The 23,818-nt window shown below is 38.8% G+C and overlaps 1 protein-coding gene across 1 annotated transcript in view; it reads right to left on the bottom strand.

Moving 5' to 3' along the window:
- Positions 1-23,818, bottom strand: part of ncanb (neurocan b) — a 143,546-nt gene that overhangs the window by 31,214 nt on the left and 88,514 nt on the right. The window contains exon 11 of the mRNA XM_072389789.1: positions 2,027-2,140. Within this exon, the coding sequence (XP_072245890.1) occupies positions 2,027-2,140 (114 nt within the window). The remainder of the gene's footprint in view (positions 1-2,026; positions 2,141-23,818) is intronic.

Below are 23,818 nucleotides of genomic sequence, written 5' to 3'. Positions count from 1 at the left end.
ACCATGTTGGAAAAAGATAGACATTGTAAGAGGAATATTTACAATGAAGTCAATCAAAGATCACATCAAACAGAGCTGATCGCTATGTCAGCTAAAAGCAGATGTTACTGTCCAGACCTTGCTACCAAAGAGAAAAAAGGGCATATATTCACGTTGAGTTAATTTAGAAACATGGATTAAGAAAGTAAAATCTACTGAAGTGACTTGCTGACATGTTACATTTCTAATTTTTGTTGCATGTACAGTAAAGTGAAAAGAGGCTCTCCTTATTTTGATATGAAATACTGATTTAAGTGAGAAATCTTTCATTCTGCAAATGTCACAGTTGGTGGAGATGAGACATGGATGCAGACAGGAGGTTATAGGAGAACTAAAACTCGATTTTTTTTTGAGACGGTAACATATAGTGTGGACAAACCGGAGAAAACAAAAACCTAAACTGGTAAAACAAAAAGCTGAGGACTGAAAAAAATATGACTGAAACAATGACTATGAACAAAGACGTGACAGGGTAAACAAGAGAAGATAACAACGAGGATATGACAAAGGCTGAGCGGAACAAAGGGGTACATGTACAGAGGGAGAAATAACAAAGAAGGGGCTGCAGCTGTGCTAGAGTGAGTTGGAGACAGTTGCGGAAGTTGAGCTGATGAACAAACGGGGAAACTGGCGATAACTAGGAGTAATGACTAGAACAGCAATCTAGAACACATTACAAAGTATAACCTCAAACAAACTGCCAACAAAGAACTCAGAACAGAGAGAACCCAAGGAGTTCAAAGAAACAACAGACCAAGAACACAGAAGAGAAAAACAAAGAACCAAGAAACGATAAGACCAGAGAGACCAGAGACAACGAAAAGACAAACACAAACAGAACAATTACCAACTAAACTAATGACTCAGGAACACAAACAACTAAAGGTCATTGCAGCAAAGATAAAAGTTCCTGATTTCTGAGTGTGAATGGTTGCCAGTGTTATTGTCCAATTAACTTATTTTGAGACACATGAAGTGTTTTTGGTAGTTTGAGTTCATTTTGGAGATGATTGTCCACTTTGTCTTGTTTGTGTGACTTAAATTACTTTCTCATCTGTCAATGTGGCAATGCTTTCATTATTTTAAGATGTGCAAATTGCAGTCTATTGGCTGTCTATTTGCATAGCTGTCAATATTTTAATAGTTTTAATATTGTCAATAGCTACAATATTTCATTAATGACTTGTATATATACTGTCTGCTCTTTCATTCATTTGCACTATATTTATCTTTAACTTGTCCATGTTACTTATGTACAACTGCGTTGTGCGCCTTTTATTGCCCTCCCCGGGCGACAAATGACATTTTTTTTTAAATTGAATTGAACTGAATTTAACTCCACTTCTTCAATAAGAACACCAAACACAATTTGTGAATTTGTTGAGCAGCAGCTGTGGGTATTCCTGGGTGTAGTTTGCCGGCCATATTTCCGTATGACGCGCAGTTTGTGAACAGCCTCCTTCATGGCCCCTTCTCATATGGGAATTCCCATAATAGGAGACTAAATTAGCTGGACGCAGGTGTTCTATATAAACCCAGTAATTTATTCTGCACGGCTTCCCTCTGCTCTTTCCCCCTCCACCTCTTTGTCTGCATTCATTCCACCACCCTTTCCTCTGCCTCCTCTGTCTTCATTTCACATCCTCATTAAATATCTTCCTAAATCTCGTTGTTCTCTCAGCATTCTGCTCTCCTGACATCTCCTTATTTTTTTTATGCCACATCCTTACCGTCTTTTTTCCCTTTCTTCTACTTCACTCCACCATTCTGACACCTTGCCTATTGTTCCTTCACCACGTTGTCTTCCTTCTTTGCTCAATTTGCAATCTCCCTATTCTACTTCCGATCATTTCCTTACTCTCCATCATCTACCGCTCTCAATGCTTTCTAATCCTCTTTGTAGTTATCGGCTTTCTGCTACCTCCCAACAAGCTCGAATGAGGTAATGAGTAAAAAGAGACACCAGTGTTGTCTTCCAGGTTGTTACCTTTTTCACAAGTAGCTCCGCCGTAGCTCGGCAGACAAAGACACACAAAAGAGTTGATCTCGTCAATGCAGGTTCCTCCATTCTGGCATGGATTAGACTGGCAATCGTCAACGTCTTGAGGGAAACAGTGAGAGAGGAGCAGTGGATTAGTCAGGTGAGATAGAAGGACACACATAGATGCACTTACACACAAACATAGCATTTTCCAAACAGCTATGTTTCAAACTACCTGCCACAGCTTGTTACTAAATATGAGAGAAGAAAAAACCTTGAGAGATCAAAGTTTTGGAGAGATTAGAGGTGTTTCTGTGAAAGTTATAATTAAAGCGAATTGATTGAACTTCATCAGTGAGCGGTCTGGGATGCACTGAAGCGCATGATGCTAATTGCAATGTGTTTGCAGGACATGCTGCAGCTCTGCTGTCAAACATGAGCAGCAAGAGCTGAGGAGGACGTACGCAGTGGGGTGGAAGGTAGAAAGAAAGACAGACGTGCAGATAAGAGGGAGAAAAACATCCAGTTAAGGATGGGCTTCTGTCTTCGACATAATTGCACCCACACAAATGCACCAGTTGTCTCGTTAGTAACAGAAAAACATTCATATAGATCAGATTCAGTGTCAAGACTATGCCCTACCAATTCCCTACAACTATTATCAAACTCAAGTTTAAATATTTGTGAACAAATTAATATACATATTCCATAGAGGTGTGAACTCTCGTTCTATTGGAAAATAGAACTATATATCTTCAGCTGATCAGGGCCCGGGGGCAAAATCATTAAAACTGCAGCTGGTATTCCACAATCCTCTGCCATCAGATCTACTGAGAGAGTCCCTGGAGCCCTGGCAAGCGGTCATGGGGGGAGGCAGGAGAAAGTCTGAAGACTGAGGGAAGATATGGGAATAAGATGTTGCTCAAAAACATGAAGGAGAGGAAAGTTATGAGGGTGAAGAGATTAAAACAAGGGTGGGTGGAAAAAGACAGAGGAGAGATGATATTATTCTGTGCGTCCAGGAAGATGGCAAGTTTCATCGTTTGATTACAGAGGCTTTGCAGGCAGCAGCCTTTTGTACAGAACGGTCGGTTTGGAGAAAATAGCCTGACAGCTGACAGCCCTGTTTTGGGCTCGCTGATATGAAAGGTGGAATTTGATACAGTGTAGAGGAGATGGAATGAGGTGCTTGGTTTTAGTCTATAGTGGTATGTCCATGTATGACTGATTCTGTCAGTCTGACTCATGACAGGATAGAGAAATAACAAGAGGACGTAAAAAAGCAGAGATAGCCAGAGAGTAAACACTTCCCACACCAAGAAATCAAGATAATCTGACATCATGTGGGTGGCTGGTCCACATTTTTAGAGGAAGCAAAAACAAGACTTAACAATTTTTCAGTGCAAGTTGTTACTATAGTGCATCATACTGCTATTTACCCTGTAAATAAGTCATGTATTTATTGGGGACATTGACAGTTACATGACAAAAGCTCTACAGGTCTGTATAAAGATAGCAAATTCAAATTTTAAAAGGAGCTACCCTTTTGCTTTAATCTTAATGGTAAACACTAGTTTGGAAAATATCCACACATTAGAAACATGGTAACCTCTAGATTCAGTGAGATCTCAGTGGACTTAATCTTGGACTACCTGAATATGCCGCAATGATGTCACTTAGTCTTATAAATTTGTAGACTGAGAAATAGTCCTGTTAGTTGTGGATACTCTAATGTAATATTGCTAAGGCAAAGAGACCTTCAAATAGGATAAATGAAGTATTACAGCAGGAAGTATGACATACAGAAAAGAAGCTGGAGGAAGATTCAAACAATACAAGGTTACACAAAGATGTTGCCAACCTGCAGCAACATGTCATGTATGACGCAGATATAAGACTATTTATTTATCTTGGTCGTAATTTTCCCGTGACACTTATGGAAATGTATTCTTAGTGAAACCATTCTGTATCAAAAGTGTGTGGTTGCTGGTATTCCTTTACCTCCTGTTCTGTTTGGCAGAGGACAGATTGCAAATACCAAATGCATTAAGGGGCTCATTTTCAGTTATCATTGTTGAGTTGATCATTGCAGCTGCCAGGATTATTGGAAAAACTGGGAAATAGAAATTTCCAGACACTGCTAAATATAATGACAAAGACTGAAACTCCAAAGTATGTTGATTAAATAGCACCATGGAGGACAAGACTATATCTTGTGATCCTTTTTTGGATAACACAAAGCTGTCTTGACTGATTTTGGAACATTCATTTTAATATCATTGTGTGGTTGGTGAGATGTGCCAAGTATCCTTTCTTTAGTTCTTCTTGGGAAAGAAAAAAAGCCATGAAAGCCACGTGAAAAGCCAGACTCCCAATGATGAATGTTTAATATTGTAAGTTTGGCAAGTTTTACCACAGACAACAGGACAAAAGATTCCCCCTACTCTTAAGTTTATTTTCATTATAACAGAGTTCAGTTGGCTTTGGATTTTGAGTGTTGGCTTCCAAACTGGCTTGTCAAACAACTTTTTTTTTTAACAAAGAGAGACATGCTTTAAAGTAACTAGTTTTATGAAATTACAGTACCATTATTGAGCACTACATAGCCAAGAAAACCTTCGAAGCATCTAGTTTATTCTCTAATAACAGCAGAGTGATGCAGGCTAAAGTGCTGTGGGTCTGTCCACTCAAAGGCCACTCAGTGTGAATTCTGCTTAGTTGACTTAATGAGAAGACCATCCAACTTAAGCAGGTGGCAGGGTGTACTAATTTGCGTGTTTGCATGTGTGCCCCTCACTGTCTGGCTCACTGCCCAGTACAACCAAATCAGGCCGAAGCACTGCTATAGTCCCATGGGTGTCATGGAGAGCAGTTCTCCACTTATCTGCTGGCAGAGAAATGGATGGGGCGATAAACCAATGCCAGATACTGTGGTCAATTCTCGGTGCAGTGTACACACAAACCCACACTTCCAGCTTTTCTTTTCTTTTATATTACTAAGACAAATCTGTTTGGAAAGGGGGAAAATTTGAAGCAATACCATGATAATAAATCAAACTGAGGTTTAAATAAAAAGTTTGGATGGGAATGTGTGAGTGCAGGATAAATTAAAAAAAAAAAAAAACTCAAGCAGATATAAATCCTCTAAAAACTTGTCTGTGTACCTCCAAATGGTACACTTTGAAGTTTTTGCTATTCAGACCCCGTTCACATCTCAACTGCCAGTAGCTGGCAAAGGCCTTTTATGTTTCCACAAAGCAATGAGCAATTCTAATATTTTTGTAAATCAGCCATATATTTATCTAGCCAATATGTTATGACTGTATATTCAAAAAAAGTCAGTTAAAGAAAAAAAAAATCAGTCGTACATCTTTGAATCAGAGAGTGGTCTTATTCATGTGTAAGTTTTGTAATGCTAGAGTATTCACTTTCATTGTATCTGACAATCCAGGAGCGTCAGGATTGGGGCAAGCTCAAAGCAACTAACTAGCTTGTACATCGCAGAGATAGTTAACTCCAGGAGTTCCCAGATCTATCTAGCCCAGAGGTTCCAGAACTTGGGCTGAGGGAACTTTTATACATCTTGTTGCCTTGGCTCTGAGTTCATTTTGCTTTCCCATGGGCTAGCCTGGTAGTTCTGTAGCTTGCGGCTTCCTCTGTGAGCAAGCGTCTGTTTGGCTTGGAGCCCAGCTGAGAGTTCACTTGCTAGCTCTTGGGCTAGCCCGTAGAGTGCTTTCATCTAGCCTGGCACTACCAGAGCTAGTGGCCTCCCTGGTTAGCTCTCCATCCTGGCTTCTCATTTAATCTGTTCCTCTCAGTGCATGCACATTAGTTGTACTATCCCAAAAGTAGTCAGGAGTGGGTGGCAATGGTTTCTCCAAATAGTGCTTGTAGAACATTAGAGTATAGACTATCTGACCTTGCCTTTCCGAGACTTTAAATGGTGCTCTGCAGATTCAAAGCAGACGTCCAAGGCCACAGCACTGATGGCTTATTTTGCTCATGATATGTCTAATGCACAATCATTTTACAGACATCTTAAAACATTGATTTTAAGCAAAGGGCAACATTTAACAAGCTCTTGTTTTCATCCCCCTCTACATGTGTGTTGAGGAGACCGATAGAACTCAGGAGTGGAGGATGGGGAAATAGGGAGAATAGTGAGATCACATAATTGTTCCTTTTTTTCTTTTTTTTTTACCACCTCTGGAGAGTGTTTGTCCTATTTCCTCTATGTCAGTTTTGTGCTTTCGATCCTCTCATCAAATTCTTGTGAACGCTGAAGCCAAATATAAAGTATGTAGCTTTTTCTTGTTGTTGTATAAATGAGACTTGAACATTGAGGAACAATCGCGATTTCATGCCTCTGAATCCTTGCTGGTTTAACTAAAAAAAGTCCAGCAAAGAGTGAGTCCACTGAGGGATAAATAAAGACCTAGTAAAAGGAAACAATATTGTAGCCGGGTACCGGCAAGCACTAAAACATGCAGTAATACTTTTGTGGTCTAGTAACTGTAAAATAATAGTTATGGTAACAAACTATGGAATGTCCTCTTGTTACTTAGGCGTGGATTTATGAAATTGACTATCTCCTTAACTTCTACAAAAAAAGCATCATTATAATTTATGCTAGAAACAAAGTCCATTTAATTTAGGGACTCCAAGTAACAAAGCTGCAAGAGCCTTTCTTTCTCTCCTTCTACTTATCTACTCTTTAAACATTTAAGTAATAGTAATCACAAGACCCTCTCTATACAACACCTGGCAGAAATCATAGAATCACATTACTTGGCAGATATTCATCATGATAATAATAATGTTAAAAACACAGATATGACCCAAAAGCGTTTGCAAAATATTTTTTCAGACAAAGTAGAGGAAAAGAATTGGATTACACCACCATGAGTAAAAAGAATAATCATATTGAATTATCTTGCAATAAGCATTTCTAAAACAGATGCCTGAACAAGTTTAAAGATGCAAATGAGTCTGTTGTTTAAAGAGACAGCTTAAAGAGCTGTTGCACCTGGCTGTCGAGCAGGAAACAATAGAAATAGAATAAAACTCCATCAAGAACGTAATTAGACCCGGAGTGTGGCAAAATACATCGGATTTTGTTTGAAGTACAAAGTACAAAGGTTGTAAAAGGGAAGCATGCATGTCAATCAAGGGAGATGTCAAAGCATCACCTTAAAGAAAGAAAACTTAAAGTTCTATATCTTGATGTTACGACCTCATAAAATTAAAATAACACATAGGGTCAACGAGACCATAACATATAAGGACGCCACACAATGTTTGCAAAAAGAAAAGATTTATTAAAAAGTTACCACTGAAAAGGAAAAAAGGAAAAAAAAGTTAATGGTTAACCCATAAAGTTATGAACCAAAAAGAGAAGACCAAAAAGACCACAGCCAAAAGGAACAAAAAGGGGAAACACAGGGCCAGCCATGCAGTGGGCCGTCGCAAAAACGACAAAACAGGACAACCGGCAGTCTCCAACTCAAACTACCATAATAAACTAAAATAAGACAAAACACTCTGCCATCTAAGACAGACGAATAATAATAATAAAAAAAACAAGGGTTAATTATTTAATCAAAAGAAAGCAAACCATCCATGTGGCTGCTGCCCCCAGAGTGAGAGAAAGCAGCCTTCCTTCTCTCCCTCTTTATTCTCAACCTGATTATCAATTGCCTACTGGCCTGTGGGGGAGGACAAAGAGGAAGGAGAGGGCGGGGAGATAGCAGCACACAAAACACTCCAGGTATGCCATTACCTGGCCACACATAACACTTGAATATAGAAAATCCACAATAAACAAAGTGAGAAACAAATCGTAAACCACCACTAACACCTAAGCAGAAGAAAACAACGTTACATTAGGTTAAAGAGAAGCAGTAATAGGCCGTGGATGATTGGATACAAGTGATATTCAGTGATGAATCACTAATCTGCATTGGACAAGGAGATGATGCCAGAACTTTAGTTTGGTGCAAAGAATCATATAAAAAAGGTGATTGCCTAATGAAAATGAGAACATTTCCACAAAGATTGATGAACATGGGGTTGATGTCAGGTGGAAAACCAGATAAGATAGCAGTCATTACCTCAACAGTAAATGACAATGTAATGTCCTTCATTTGAAAGGAGTTTTGGTGATGCTGAGATCATTCTTCGGGATGAAAATGCATCTCACCCCAGAGCACAGAGTGCTCAAAAAAAGACATATCAACTCAATGACATGGCCAGCAAAGAGTCTGGATTTTGACATGAATTCAAATTTACAGTGAAAAGAAAATGGTCCATGGCTGCATGAAGCAAAATTGATCTGTCAACTGCGAGAAAGTTTGAACCTGTCATGTAAAATATTATTTTTCATTTGTGAAGTCCTCAAAGAATTCATGCTGCCGTAAAAGCCAGATGAGGCGCAACAAAGCTCATTTGCTCATGATTACATTTTCTTTCCCGTATGCATCTGAGAAAAAGTGAAAAATTACAATTTCATGAAATTCCATTACACTCTTATCAAATCCAAATTTTTTTTGTACTTTTATAAAACAATGTTCAGCTACTAAATGAAATTCCTTTGTGTTAAATCTGTGTTTTTATATAGGGTTAAGACTAATAAACATCCTCTAATATTGCTAATTAAGTTAAATTAAAACTAAGTTTGCAGTGATTGTAAAAACATGAATGAGCACTTAGACCTCAAAACTAAAGGTATTGCATCCATGTTCTGCCTCCATCCAAGTTGATCTCTCTGTAATTATCTTGCAAACGGCTTAGCATGAATTCAAATGTCCTGTTTTAATATTAAACTTTGAATTCATTTGCATCTGTACTGCATTTGGTTTAATTCATAGTAAAACTAATTTAATACTGGAGGAAAAGCATTTTCTCTTTCACCAAAAGTTTGATTAAACATCAAAACATTTGAGAATGCGCTCAAAAAAAGCAAAATGATGCAATATTTTTTCATGATTAACATTTAACATTTAATGTTGTGAACATTTCAAGTTTTTTTTTTTTTAAGTGATGCCACTGCCTCGGTTTATGATAATAAGTGTAAAATCCAGTTTCCATGGTTATCATTGTTATTGTAACAGCCGTAGGGACAGACCAAACTGACCTTAAGCCTGTAAACCAGTCCCCGCAGAGTTTCTGTAGCAATGGAGCAATTTATTCCTGTGGTAACTTTTCAAGTGCTCAGTGAGGTCAGCAAATAGTAATATTTTTCAAATGCTTGCAGTCTTCTTGAACCCTACTAATTGTTATTAAATTCTACATTAAACGTGTGAGGAAGTAAAAAGGTGACACGGTGGCACCAGGGTTAAGTGTTAATTGGTGATTCGAAATCGGCTGTTTCCGTTTTCTTTCACCAACAGTAGACTGGTCACCTTTCCATAGTCTATTCTACCTGCTTCCTAATGTGAGTTGAGACAGGCTTCAGCCACCCTACAACCATTAAAAGTATAAAGCAAGTTCAAGGAATAAATGAAAGAGGAAGTCGAGGGCATCATTTGCTCAGATAATGAGGCAGAATTGAGATTAGAAACGACATATCCTCCATAAGATTTAAAGAGCCTCTTACAATAGAAGTAATTCTCCTTGAATCATGTATCATGACACTGAGCATTAGACAATCTCGACAGGTTTATGGACTCAATAAAACTTCATGTTAATGACAACATAAAAGCACAGCTCATTAGATCCGATGCCATAAGCAATTTTAAACACCCCCGTTAGAGTAAGGTTTCATTGTCTTTTGGCATAAACTGAGAAGCATGTGAGTCATTACAATGTATCTTACAATGTGTCAGATATATAGTATCTGTCTTTTACACAGTGAAATTAACATTAAATTATGACGTAACACTAGATATGGTATGGAACTATCAGGTAAAATATAGTGTGAAACATGCAATCATTATTTCCATTCAAGTGCTAGTGTGAGCCTCCTCAAGGATACTGCCATGATTTATTACTAGGAATTGTAGGCTCCAACAGGAACAGAATTTTCGGGGAGAAAACTGCTCTTCTTACTAGTTTGGTACTGTTGGGGTTCAGTGGGAATGCAGTGATGCCATATACGCCTGTGCAACATTAGATCAACACCTTGACTCAGAATGTTTTGTTGGTTCAAATATTTGAATGACCCAAAGATTTGGCTCAGTAAAAGTATAGCAACATTTGACGTTCTGTGGTTTAAAGTTCAACATGTGTTTCTATTGCAGGTAACCGTGTTAACCGTGTTAAGAAAACAGTCCTCTTTTCTTTTCCCTCTACCTTGGCTTCATGTAACACTTTTTGCCTGCTTAGATGGGTTTGATGAGACTATTGCTCTTCTAAATCTAACGCCTTCCAGAAAATGCAGTACAACTGGTTTAGATTTACCATAAAAAAATGTTTTCTGTAAACTTTATATCTATTATTTCAAAAGAAAAAGATATCCTGTCCTGTCCATTTCTTCTCATCAATGAAAAGGCAAATGTTTTCAAATGCTATAATCGTATCTGTGCTCTTGAACTCAATTACATTCGACTGTTTTTATGTTGTCTTTTTGATTGTGTGTCAGCAAGGTGTTTTGCAAATGTCCTATTCTCTTCTCCAAACACTCATAAATATTCATCTACAGCATCTTATAAAAAGAAATGTCAAAAAGGGAAAGCATGTGAGTTATTTTTTACTTGCCATTTTTTGGCTTTGACACCAAAATAGCTACAATTTCCTCTGATTGAGTCTAAAAGTGACTGTAAATGATTGCTGATCCTGTATGGGAAAATTCTAGAGGACGCAATCTTGTTTCAGCAAATTGTCTCAGGTGTAATTGCTTTGGTCATCTATGAGCAACTCGAACAAAAAGCATCTCATTAAGTGAATAGAAATGGAGAGGAAATGTTGAGGAGGGGAGTTAGGGAGACGGAGGCTTTAATGAGTAAAATTTGGACATTCAGACAAAGAATAAATTGATGACATTAATTAAAGACGTCATTGTTTGCACAGTCATGTTATGCTCCTGTTTATTCATGCAGGCAACGGTGCAGATTCATTATTCAAACACACAGAAGCAAAAGCTAGAAGGTGAGCAAAGAAGATGTCATTTTTGTGTATTCATCCCCCAACAAACCTCTGTTAGTGACAATCAGACATTTGAAAGCTTCTTTTTTTGTGCGGGACTAAATGCCAGGAGTACAGATCAAACAGCAGTCCAATCAATTACACAGAAAACCTTTGAACCAGTAAATGCCACCCAGAGCCTTTACATCTGACAAGGTGCAATAGAGAATGAAGGTGTGATTTTATTACCAATACCATTTTTTTGGCAGATCCCCAAAGGATTGCGCATTTTCATCCGACAGGATTGTGCACACACAATCACTCTCACTCTCACACTTGCATAGAATGACACTTACAATCACGGGTGCCAGTGTGCCCCATATCAATCTTGGGCTGTGACAGATTTTGGTCACTCTTTTTGCGTTCTCCTAATTGCCACAGAACCACAGTTGACGTTATGTAAAAATAAATTGACATGACATCCAGCGATGTGAAAGCTTTGAAATGGAAATATTTGTAACACAAAGGTTGTATCTGAAAGGCTTTTTGTGTTTCTCATCTTCCATAGTGGAGACCCTGGATGATTGACTTCCTTTAGTTTGTTGAGAGGCACTGACATTTCCATGTCCCTTTAAAAGATGGACCTTTCTATTGAACTGCTGCTCGTCCAAACAGCATGAACACACAATGGACCGTTTTGTGTTGTGTCAATAGTGGTAATTCTATGTGGGAATGCATGAACATAATTATGATATATGTGTGCTTTTTAGAATGTATTCCACATTCTAAGGATTGTGTGTGAATACACAATCAATAAAACAGCTTGTCTGCGCTTGCTTAAAGAATTTACACCCATGGCCACAAGCATGAACTTCATGTATGTGTCATTCCATGTTTTAGTGCCAAGTAAGCTCTTCTTATACCTTTATCTAACATTTCCATCACTTATATCTTAAAACTGCACCATTTAATATTCCTCAAATAAACAGTGGATCAGAAGGCTAGACTTAAATCTTAACAAATGCTTTAGCGTCCATCAATTTTTGTTGTTTTCTAGCACTCAGCTCTAAGACTCTGCTTCTGAAGATAAATGAATCCAGATGTTTCCCTAACGAGTTGAATAGACCCGCGAAAAAAAGCGATGAATATTTGACTGACTTTTACCAGATGGCCAAAATTATATCTGTGTCTTCTTGATGTTCCATTTAACAGACACGTTTCGTATACTAAAACACTCTTTAGCTTACACCAGTATAATGTACATCTGTTCGGTTATTGCAGAAAAACTTCAGAATTATTTTGGTCAGTATGGAAAGAGATTTCATCCAAATTTTTATTAACTTAGCACCATGTAAAACGACAACATGGAATAATGCTGTTACACTTCAGGCTGTGTTGGACCCCAGTTTCAGGTAATAGGTTTCTCTGGGATAAATAGGCAAGGTTATTATTTTTGACTGAACAGCAAATGTAAGCCAACTCACACTCTGTCTCAGTGGGACTGAGAGTGAGCTGCTATCTGTCTTAGAAGCAGCTAAAATCTATCAATCACTCTTGCACTCTTGCTGCCCCAAGCTTGGCATCTTCTTTGAAAATCAGCACGTCCACCTGGGTGTTGTGTTTACATCACTTCCTATAAGAGCTGGAGCCACTAAATACCCATGACCACTGCAGCCTCATTTGAAGTGGGGCTGAATGCAGATTAAACACTTTTCCATTTTCCTTAAAAGCCTAATGTAAGCAGGTATTTTTTCAACCAGTATAAAAAGGATTTTGTGAGTATTTTTGACCATGAAGCCCATGTTCGAAGACCAGATTGGACCAGTCGCAGACAACAGAATATGTGGTGGAGCACAGGACATAATGCTGAGGCAGTGGCAGCAGTCTTACATGCTTAAGGTAACCTTTAAGGTATCCACAGGAAGAGAAACAGGGGGCAGAGGCACCTCAAATTGTGAAGTGACAGCCAACCAACACCTGCCCCAGTCAAAGCAGACTGTGTGAGACACAGGCAGCAACACCCATTCCGACATCCCGCTGTTCCGACATCCCACCATTCCGACATCCCGCCATTCCGACATGTAAACGTCCCACCATTCCGACAAGGCTTTCCATATAAGGAAATGAGCGTTACTCAACAGATAACAGTCCCTTCTTTCTGTTCATGCATTTAGCATGTGTTAAGATGTTTACAGATGTGATACAGTCTTTAAAAGCGTAATTAAAGCCTCTCCCCCTCTCTCTTTGCCTGTTATTCTTCAAAGCTTGTGATGTTTGAATGATATTTAATTGATACTGAATGATAATTTAAATTATTTTGGATTTTGAAAATAAAAATAAAAGATGATGGCACTCAGGATCCATCCATATGGGCTGTGTTGCTACTATTCACTATAAATCTGGTGTGTGTAAAATAATACAAATCTTTGGGTTTTTGTCTTTTGGGTAGCCTGATATATGAAATTGGTTTTATTTGCAGCACAGGGACGTCCGACACAGGTGAGCTGTCATTGATGTCTGTAATTGCAATTATTAATGTTGCATATGATACCAGTGTGCAAAAGACGCATGGGCTCTGTGGAGAGCTCCGCTCCAGCTGGCTGCTGTGGCAGGTCACTGACACTGTATTTCTGCGTAATCTAACATGTTTCAGACTCGCCCGATTTACGTACATTCATACCTGTATTTTTATATTTGAACTTTCAGGGGATTTTGATAAAAAAAAAAAGGCTTTAATAGGCTATTAAAGGCAGGGTGTTTATAAAAAATAAAACATTCCGTCATTCCGACCATAGGAGGAAAAAGTGTCGGAATGACGGGACGTTTGATAGAAAATTAAATGTCACCATTCCGACAATTTGAGGCCCATGGTTGGAATGGTGGGATGTCGGAATGACGGTATGTAACCGTGAGACACATAGCAACACATAGGCAAAGGAGAGATAATTGCCTTGAATGTTTTTGCAAGTAAACCACCAAAGATGTGTTTAATTTCTTAAAAATTAAATCTTGTGGACCAAAGACTTCTATCATCTGGACATGTGCTAATCTAAACAATACTAGAATTTGCTTTAAAAAGTAGTGAGTAAAGTCAAAAGGATGCACAGGATATCTAACCAACAACATTAGAGCATCGATAGGGAACAGAATGGAACACTAAAATTGTCTTAATTTAATTCCAGTCATATATTTGACCTTAAAAAGCATTATTTATCACTTTAGCGGCATAGATAGGCTTAAGGAACAAAAGTTACTAAGCAGATATGAAAAAGGGGCAACATGGATGTCAAGCCAATAATAACTAAAGCATTATTGCAGTCCAAGGACAGAATGAGTGAAGTAAGGCAGAGACAGGGGGATATGCTAATTATTTATCCACAGTAATTAAAACTGTCAAATTTCAATTTCCTTTGAATATGACAATGAAGTCTGCCAGATATTGATTATCACAAATCACCTCGGGGACAGCTCTTGAGGGACTCTGCCATATTTATGGTATGGCTTATTTTTTCCCCTTTCCTCTTCATTCGTAAAAACATGGCAGGACATCATACTTCTCACAGTCAGGATGTTCAGTACAAGCTCACACATTTGTGTTGAGGATTTTTGAAAGGACTCCTTCCTGAATATAAAACATGTAGCATAGTATAGTTTCAGTGTTCATTCAGCCAGATGAAGCAGTGCACTTTGTTTTATTTGCTGCATCATCAAATAATGCAGGGGGCACAGTGGAAAAAAGAGGACCTCTAAATATCATTTTGAGTCTCAAAAAATATACACACAAAGTAATAAACTACTTTGGATAAAATCAGAGCGGGATATAGATTGTCATTATAACAATAAATGTGTTACTTTACTGTGTTACTCAAAAAAGGAACCAAATATACAGACTCCTTTGCACTTCTTTGTCCACTTTGGTTATAAAGTCAGATATAATCTCTTTTCAATGTGATCTCTTCTCTAATTCTCTAACTCGTCTGTTTTATGGTCCATCATCTGAAGCTTAGCATCCTAATAACAGGAATGACAGATGCAATCTCCCTGTTACAGTAATTCATCAACAATTACCTTTCAAAATATACATAAAAAACGAATTTGTGGGTTTCAATGCATATAGCTTAGCAAGCTGAATGAAACACATTTTAAACCAGACTGAGCAACTTCTGGTCAGTGTGGCTAGCTCTGCAGTATACGGGATTGCCAGAAACGCATGATGTGTTATGCACTATGAGCAACATTATTACTTCTCTGACTAAGTGGAAATCTAATGTTTTCATTTCTCAAATAAAGAATCATCAGTCTTAAACATCAGTCTTAAAGACTGAAATCACTGATCTTGTGACTCTCTTTTTTTATTACAAAAACATTGGCAGTGCTGTAAAAGGTAGGGGACTGTCGGCTCACTGCTGTGCTATGTGGAGCCGACCTACGGTATTCGAGCGCATACTGTTTTGACAAGAAGCACATATATACACACGACAGTCCTCAAATCAAAATGAATTTCTGTTGTTTCTCCCCAACATCATATTGAACCCTCAGGGGGCATCCTTTAAACTACCGCCACTACAGGATTTCCTATATTGCCCACATGAGGCAAATAAGACTCATATAGCTGTTTCCATATATAAGCAAATCACTTTTCCTGATTAAGTTTGGACAATAACATCAATCAAATCAAATCTACTCGATTAGAATGAAAAACTATCATAGTTATAACATAAATACATTCTTTGTTCCATGCCATCACCACCATTTTGCAGTCACTCACATCAATATGAGACCTTAACTGCAAGTTGTCATCGCGACCAGAAGAAGTCACATAATCTGTGGCTGTATTTATGGGCCATTATTTTCTGCATGAACATGTGTTCAATTTGGGGAGGAGGACAGTTTCAGAAATAGATTCACTAAAGTTGAGGAATTTAATTGCATGTGAAATCAAATGCAACACATATTGTTTATATGCTTTTGTGCCTGTCAGTATGCTAGCCCCTATGAGTGCGTGTTTATCTGAGTGCAGACATTAATTGAGTGCCTGCCTGTGTTCGGGGTATTATTGAGTCTTGAACTTTCAGCTGTGTTTGGGTGAAGATGGATTGAAAAGGAACGAGAATCAGCAGTAAAAAAAAGGAAACAGACAGACTCTGGTACTGCCCAAGACTCTTTACTGCTCTCCACAAACTCAGTGCATCACTGATCAACCTATCTGAGGATCCACAGTCTGTCCTTCACTCTGTTTTTCTGGTGAAAATATTTAATCGCTTTTACTTGGCTAAGGTGTAAGGATGAACAGGGATATATTACTTCACCACCAACTCCAGATGCAATTAGGGTACATTTTGGTGATGATGTGCCAAGAGATGAGCGCAGGCAGCAATCCAAGTCATGTGTATCAAAGGGGAGAAGAGCCAATTGAAAATAAAAACCTGCCTTATGGACATTTCCAGAAAATCACACAGCAACATCAAATATAAAAGCAGCAACAGATTCATCTCAGTGAATGAACTGCGCTGTGGATGTGGGTATGTGTGTGTGTGTGTGTATGCTTGTGCCCACAATGTGTTTCAGACAGGTCTATACTTTGGTTGACAGCACTGCGACAACATTCATAACAGCCAGGGAAAATGTAATGAGGTAAAGTGTCACAACATCTCACACAGCTTTGCTAGCCTTCACGTTTGACAGCCTGACTCTGCTCACCGATGCTGTGTGTGTGTGTTTGTGTGTATTTACTGGCTCTGTCTTTAGTGTCTGTTTATATTTTGTGTGGGAGAGGGGTGGGGGGCACTGGCTAGGAAAAAGATGCCAGCTGCCACAGTGCCACCAGTATCATAGAGCCACATGCTATTTCTGTGGCCCCAGAAAAGGAGCACACTGAAACCTGTAGGCTTTAACAGAAAAAGCAGAAAAGATTTGGAAAATCATTACTCTCCCCTGTACTTTTCATTTCTCTTCTGCTGCTGGCTTCCGATCTTAATTTTCGGTAGTCATTTCCGAGTCCGTTCACCTTCTATTTTCTCACCTTCCCTCTGGAGATCTTTAAATGGCAACTTTTTCCTCCTTGGCCCCATGGGTCGTACCAAGCTAATTTCCTTTGAGTCAGGAAAGTTTACATGTGTTCCCCTGAGGCTGGTGGTGTTAGCAGCAGCAGAGTCCCTCTGGGCCATGTGTGGGTGATGCTGATCTCTGCCGGTGACAGCCAGCATGTGATCACAAACCTAACTTCTGCATAAAATTTTTAAATTGATTTCTTCTATCACTTTTCTATCCATTCTTCCTCTCAGAATTGTCCACCCCACTCTTCTTCCTTGCATACTTTCTTCAATGCTTCCTTCCTTCTCTGTCCTGACTTCTTTGAGTGTGCACACTTAAAAAAATACAATAACTTTAAGTAGAGCAGTTCCCCAGAGGGGTGAGTGACAGGCTATTCTCTGCCTCCTGTCGTTATTTCTGACATACTTAAAGAGGTAACAGTAGAGTGAAATTATTATTTTTGTCCTTAGTCCCGTCAGTATCAATTAATCACTGACAGTGAGTGTATATAAGAATGTGTTTCCGAGAGAAGGCTGCTCTGAAATTGAATACTTAAATCTATTTCTGTAAAGAGATGGCTGCCGAATCATAGAAGAAGCTTTTTGGTAAATCTTAAGAACAAATTATGCACTGTTTTTTTCTAGCAAGTTTAGATCTGACAGTCAATCAAAAACAAAAGCTTAGTCAAAGACTTTATTCTCTCCATCATCTTTTCATGTTTCCTTGCTCCATCTCCCTCTCCATCATTCTTGTCTTGGGCTATTTTTCTCCACATCACTGGGCTGCTGCCATGGAGATAAGGCAGAAAACTGAATTAATAAATAAAAATCTATTTTCCACAGCTCGGGTTAGCCCCTCTCAGAGTGTATATTGAGTGTATTTATTATGTGTTGAAATATGTATATACACTACCGGTCAAAGGTTTGGACACACCTTCTCATTTAAGGGTTTTTCTTTATTTTCATGACTATTTGCATTGTAGATTCTCACTGAAGGCATCAACACTATCAAATGAACACATGAAATTATGTAGTACATAAAAAAGTGTGAAATAACTCAAGAAAACATGTTTTACATTTTAGATTCTTCAAAATAGCCACCCTTTGCTTTGATTACTGCTTTGCACACATTATCTCAATGAGCTTCATGAGGTAGTCACCTGGAACGGGAGTGGAAAAAAGTTTTTTTAGCAGCTATTTGACCATAAAGGCCTGATTCGCCCAGTCTCCTCTGAACAGTTGATGTAGAGATGTGTCTGCTACTAGAACTATGTGTGGCATTCATCTGGGCTCTAATCTGAGCTGCTGCTAGCTTGAGATTTCTGAGGCTGGTGACTCGGATGAACTTATCCTGAGCAGCAGAGGTGACTCTCGGTCTTCCTTTCCTGGGGCGGTCCTCATGTAAGCCAGTTTTGTCATAGTGCTTAATGGTTTTTGCAACTGCAATTGGAGACATATTCAAAGTTTTTTCAATTTTCCGGACTGACTGACCTTCAGTTCGTAAAGTAATGATGGACAGTCGTTTCTCTTTACTTAGCTGATTGGTTATTGCCATAATATGAATTCTAACAGATGTCAAATAGGGCTGTCAGCTGTGTACGAACCTGCCTTCTGCACAACACAACTGATGGTCCCGATCCCAATTAAGAAGGCAAATTCCACAAATGAACCCTGACAAGGCACACCGGTGAAGTGAAAACCATTTCAGTTGACTACATCGTGAAGCTCATTGGGAAAAGGCCAAGGGTTTGCAGAGCTGTCAACAAAGCAAAGGGTGGCTATTTTGAGGAATCTAAAATACAAAAGAAAAGTTTTTTTTAAATTATTTCACACTTTTTTGTTTGCTACATAATTCCATATGTGTTCATTCATAGTTTTGATGCCTTCAGTGACAATCTACAATGTGAATAGTCATGAAAATGAAGAAAAAACATTACATGAGGTCTTCCATAAAACCTCAGCACATTAAGCTGATCGTCTCCTTTTTTTTCGTTCAGCCTCTTTCAAGGTGGGTCACTACAAATATTTCCAAGCCTTCGTTTGTCCACAACAACAAGTTCAGAGAAAAGAAAGGTTAGGTTACAGTCCAACTACAGTTGTCCTCATTGGATTCAATTCACACTGTGACCCCATCTGCACCCTGCTTAGAAACAGATTTTATAAACTTAGAGAAACTCAGTGCCCATGGCATGGGTGAAGGCATCATCGATGCGCATATTGGAGGTTTAGAGAGACATATGCTAGTATAAAAACAATTTATTTTCCTGAGAGGTCTGTGGTTATTTCAGCAGAACAACACTAACTTCATTTTCTAACTCATTTTTCCCAGGCTTCACAGACAGAGTCATTGTGTGCTTCACTGGCCTGCCTGCAGTCCAGATCGGTCTTCTTTTGAAAATCTATAGAGCATCATGAAGAGGACAATCAAACACTGCCATCCATGGACTGCTGAGCAATCTTATATTCAGGGAGAATGGACCCCTCTAGCAAAAATGCAATAGTTGGTACAATTTGTTCTCAAACAATTAAAAAGGGACTGATGATGAAACACAAGTGTAATCATGCCATCCACCCTTTCATCATCCATACCTGCCTTATTTTATTTAGGGTCACGGAGTGGTGGGAGATCAAGAATAGGATGATGTAGAGTGTTGCTACCATGAAATTGTTGATGATTTTTTTCTAAATACAATAAAGTTGGCCATTGAAGATTTGGAAAATAATTAGTTAAACAAAGTTTCAAATAACTTTGTTATTTGTTAATTGTGAAGCTCTTAAAGAATGTGAACTAAAACATTGCTGCTACTATAAGACAATGGAGCCCTGTGACACATACTGAAATGTACAGGCATGTTTAATTTAATTGTTTATCAAAGTTATTTCCTTAAAATCACATGGCATTCTGCATGCTTTGTTATTCATCTTTGTCCTCTTCACTGCCTTTTATGCACCAGCTGTCAAAAAATAGAAAAAATATGAAGTCTGAGAAATCAGTGTTACTATAAATCATAAACAGAATACAAACAGGTTCTTTATATAGAAATAATAACATAGATAAGAACAGATGGCTCACATCATGTGCATAGTCCACCTTGAATGTAATGTTAGTGTATAATGTAACATTGAGTGCGTAATTAATGATTCCACTTGCAATAATACAAGTTTGGTCTGCAGGATATTGTGTGTCAGTCTGTGTGTGTGTTTATGGAACAACAATAAGGTCCCTCCTGTCTAAAAGCCAGTTCCCGGTCTTCATGGGAAATCAATCTGTCTCGCTTTCTGCGTGGCCTGCCTTTATATGCTTCACTTCCTCTTACAGCTGTCAAACCAGTGTATACAGTCACTGCCTCCATACTTCCAGCACAGACAAACACACCGAGCTAAATCAAGCACATATCGGCCACATACATGCACATTCACTCACTTGTCTATGCACTCAAAGCTGATGAGTAAATTACAAGGAGACGCAAAACAATTCTAAACTTCAAGATGGTGGCGTGTTTGTGTGTGTGTGTTTGGGTGTGTGTGTGTGTGTGTGTGAGCTGAAGAGCAAGATAGGGAAAAAGATAAAAAGAGAGAGGTGAGTCCTGGCAACTTGGCCAGAAGCTCATTAATCTGCTGATGTGTTTTAAAAAAAAAAACTACAAAAAAACCCCGATACAGCTGGCTGCTCTAACATGTATTCACACACACACACACACGTATTATGAAGCTCATTCTCATTCAGCTCTGCAGTCACTTTGTCCTTTCTTTCTCATTGCTCTGAAAAGTGAAGAGAGGAAGGGGTGTTCATATTGATTGAAAACTGGAATTTCAAGCCAAGTTGAGCGGAGTTTAACATCTCTCTGCAGGTGCTTTAGTTTGTGTTTCAATCACACTTTATCAGAGTTTTCATACGGTCTATTTTATGCAGCATTTTCAGTTTTTACTTCACAAAACCTGCAGTCCCAGTTCTTGGGTCAGCTGCAAGCCAAGAAGCTCTAATCAGCACTACATGCTTTTTGGGTGCTCTTAGTGATTTTTGGATATGAGTATGCATATAGCCAGGGGGTGGGGGTACAGCCAATCAAAATGCTGATTGAGGAATCCAGTTGCATGGAAGAATTAATGAGGCATGGGAATACAGGCCGAGCCAGCCAATCATAGGTCCTTTAGAGCTTCTCAGCGGCCTACAAACTGTGACAAACTGCTAGTAATCAATCACACAGAAGACATATACTCTGTCACTTGTGCGCACACTGTCACATCCAGCTTTGAGCATGGCTCATCCGAATCACTGTGCTGAGTCATTTGTTGTTTTAGCATTGTTAGACTGCTGTAGCTACAATGGAAAACCAGAACATCTCACCAAAAGGAGCTCTATTTAGCAACAATAACTTTTCTGACTTTAACTTTTTTGAGACAATTAGCCCTAAAAAGCAGAATCTACAACCCTAGTTCCAAAGAAGTTGGTAAGCTGTGTAAAATGTAAATTAAAAGAGAATGCAATGAATGCAGGAACATTGTCTGTGAACACACTTCATCGTTCCACTAACGCATGTTGAAGTTCTATTACACAGACAAGAAGCAATATGTGACGGCAGAAACCTCCTCTGGGCCGAAGCTCATTTAAAATGAACTGAGGCAAAGTGGTCTGATGAGAGGAAATTAGAAGTTATTTTAAGAAATCACGGATGTTGTGCTCTCCAGACTAAAGCGAAAGACCATATGGCTTGCTATTAATGCTCAGCTCAAAAGAAAGCATCTCTGATGGTATGGAGGAGCATTAGTACCTATGGAACATGGCAGTTTGCACATCTAGACAGGCACCATCATTGCTGAAAGGTATATACAGGTTTTGGAGCAACACATGTTCCCATCCAGATTACGTCGTTTTGAGGGAAGATCAAGCATATTTCAGCGAGACATTGCTAAATCACATACTGCATCTATTACAACGGCATGGCTCCTTAGTAGAAGACTCCAGATGCTGGACTGGTCTGTCTGCAGTCCAGACATTTCATCTACTGTAAACATTTGGTGCATCATGAACCACATGAACCACAAAATATGACAAAGATGCCAACTTTTTGCTTTTGAGGAATGTTACTGCCAGAGAAATTAGATATTTTTTATGAAACAATTAACTATCTCAGTCTTTCAATTTGATGCTTTCTATGTTCTGTTGTAAATAAAAAGATTTTTTCCATGAGAATAAAGTAAATAATTGCATTGTTGTTCATGTTTATTTGGATATTACAGAAAGTTCCAACTTTCAAAAAAACAGGAGCTAAGTTCCCAACTTTCAATCAATATATCAAACACCATTTTCTAATGTAGCTTCTTTCACCTTGCGGTCAGTGCTGGATGCAGCACTGCTGGAAAACGAGAAGCCAAGAAACAGCAGTAAAAACCTATCGACACATGAATCTAGTCAATATAACTTGAAGGATTTGGCGCCAAATGCATAAATCCATTAGATCATTATTGAAGGAAGGAGTGGAATGTCTGGTGGGAAGCAGCACGTCAGCACTGGCTGCCTGTATGTACCCGTGCACCTAATAGAGAGTCCTTCAGGTTAATTTCCTCTATCTTTCTTATACCTGTGGTTATAGCTCTTAGTTTTACCGCATCTCCACCCCTAAGCATATACTGATAAAAGTATGTTTCTACAACAAAATATTCACAATATTCCTGCCCTTTCCACTTGCACCGACGTTGATCTCATAGCACAGATCTGTGGACACTTTGGTGAGATGGTATAGGGCACTGATATTAATAGCTTCAAACTCATGAATCTTTCATACTCAATCATATGAGCTGACATGTGAGGAGTTGGTCCCAGAGAATGCATTAGTTAATAGAGAAAACCAGTTGGGGCACTTCTCACAGCCTCTTTTAACACGTGTAATGCATTAGCTCTTCATATACTCTTGTAGATGTATTGTTTATTTCATTTGACCAGCACAAATAGGTATTTTTAAGGTCACGGAAATAGAGAGAGAGAGAAAAAAAATGGAAAACATATTTAGCACACATCCTTCTGGGTGTTTTTCGCAATTCTGGTTCATATGTGAGCGAGTGTGTGAGCTTGAATGAGTTTAATTTTATGCATGAGTACAGAGTCATTTCTGGATGAATAATTGTATTGGCCTTTGACAAAAAAATATTGTGCAAGAGACAGAGACAGAGGCACAGAGCCAGAAAGGGAGGTTGGGGGGGTGGGGGGTGGAGGGGGTGGTGGGGGGGGGGGTGGATGGAAGTTGGAAGAGAGTGAGGACGTGTGGCAGGAAATGAAATGTGTTATATGGGAGACATGCTGTGGCTGCCTCAGGCTTGGTTTCAGCCCTCTGCTCTGAGGAACAGTTTCAATACATGCCTTTACTGTGGCTCTGGCCAAGGAGCAATGTGCTGGAAGGGTCAAGGAAGAAAGAGAGGACCTCAGACAGATTATGGACTGAATAGGAGAGGAAAGAAAAATGAGGTGAAAATGACAAAAGAAAGGGAAAGAAAATCAGATGGGAGACATGGAGGATTAATAAAAAAAAGAAAAGCAGGAAAGAAAATGAAAAAACATGGGGGTGAAACAGATTGGCAGCAGTAGTGAAGATACAAAGATGTGGTCAGAGAAACAAATGCAAGTGAAAGAAAAATCACATTTGATAAAAAAAAGATACAGAGCCGACACGGGAGAAGGGAGAGAAGTGGGAACGATAACTCAGATCTA

Source organism: Leuresthes tenuis, unplaced genomic scaffold (assembly GCF_036924035.1).
Source record: "Leuresthes tenuis unplaced genomic scaffold, fLeuTen1.0.hap1 SCAF_7, whole genome shotgun sequence".
In the NCBI taxonomy this organism is placed as follows: Eukaryota; Metazoa; Chordata; class Actinopteri; order Atheriniformes; family Atherinopsidae; genus Leuresthes; species Leuresthes tenuis.
Note: the sequence above shows the minus strand (reverse complement) of the source record. Positions and strands in the feature narration are given on the sequence as shown.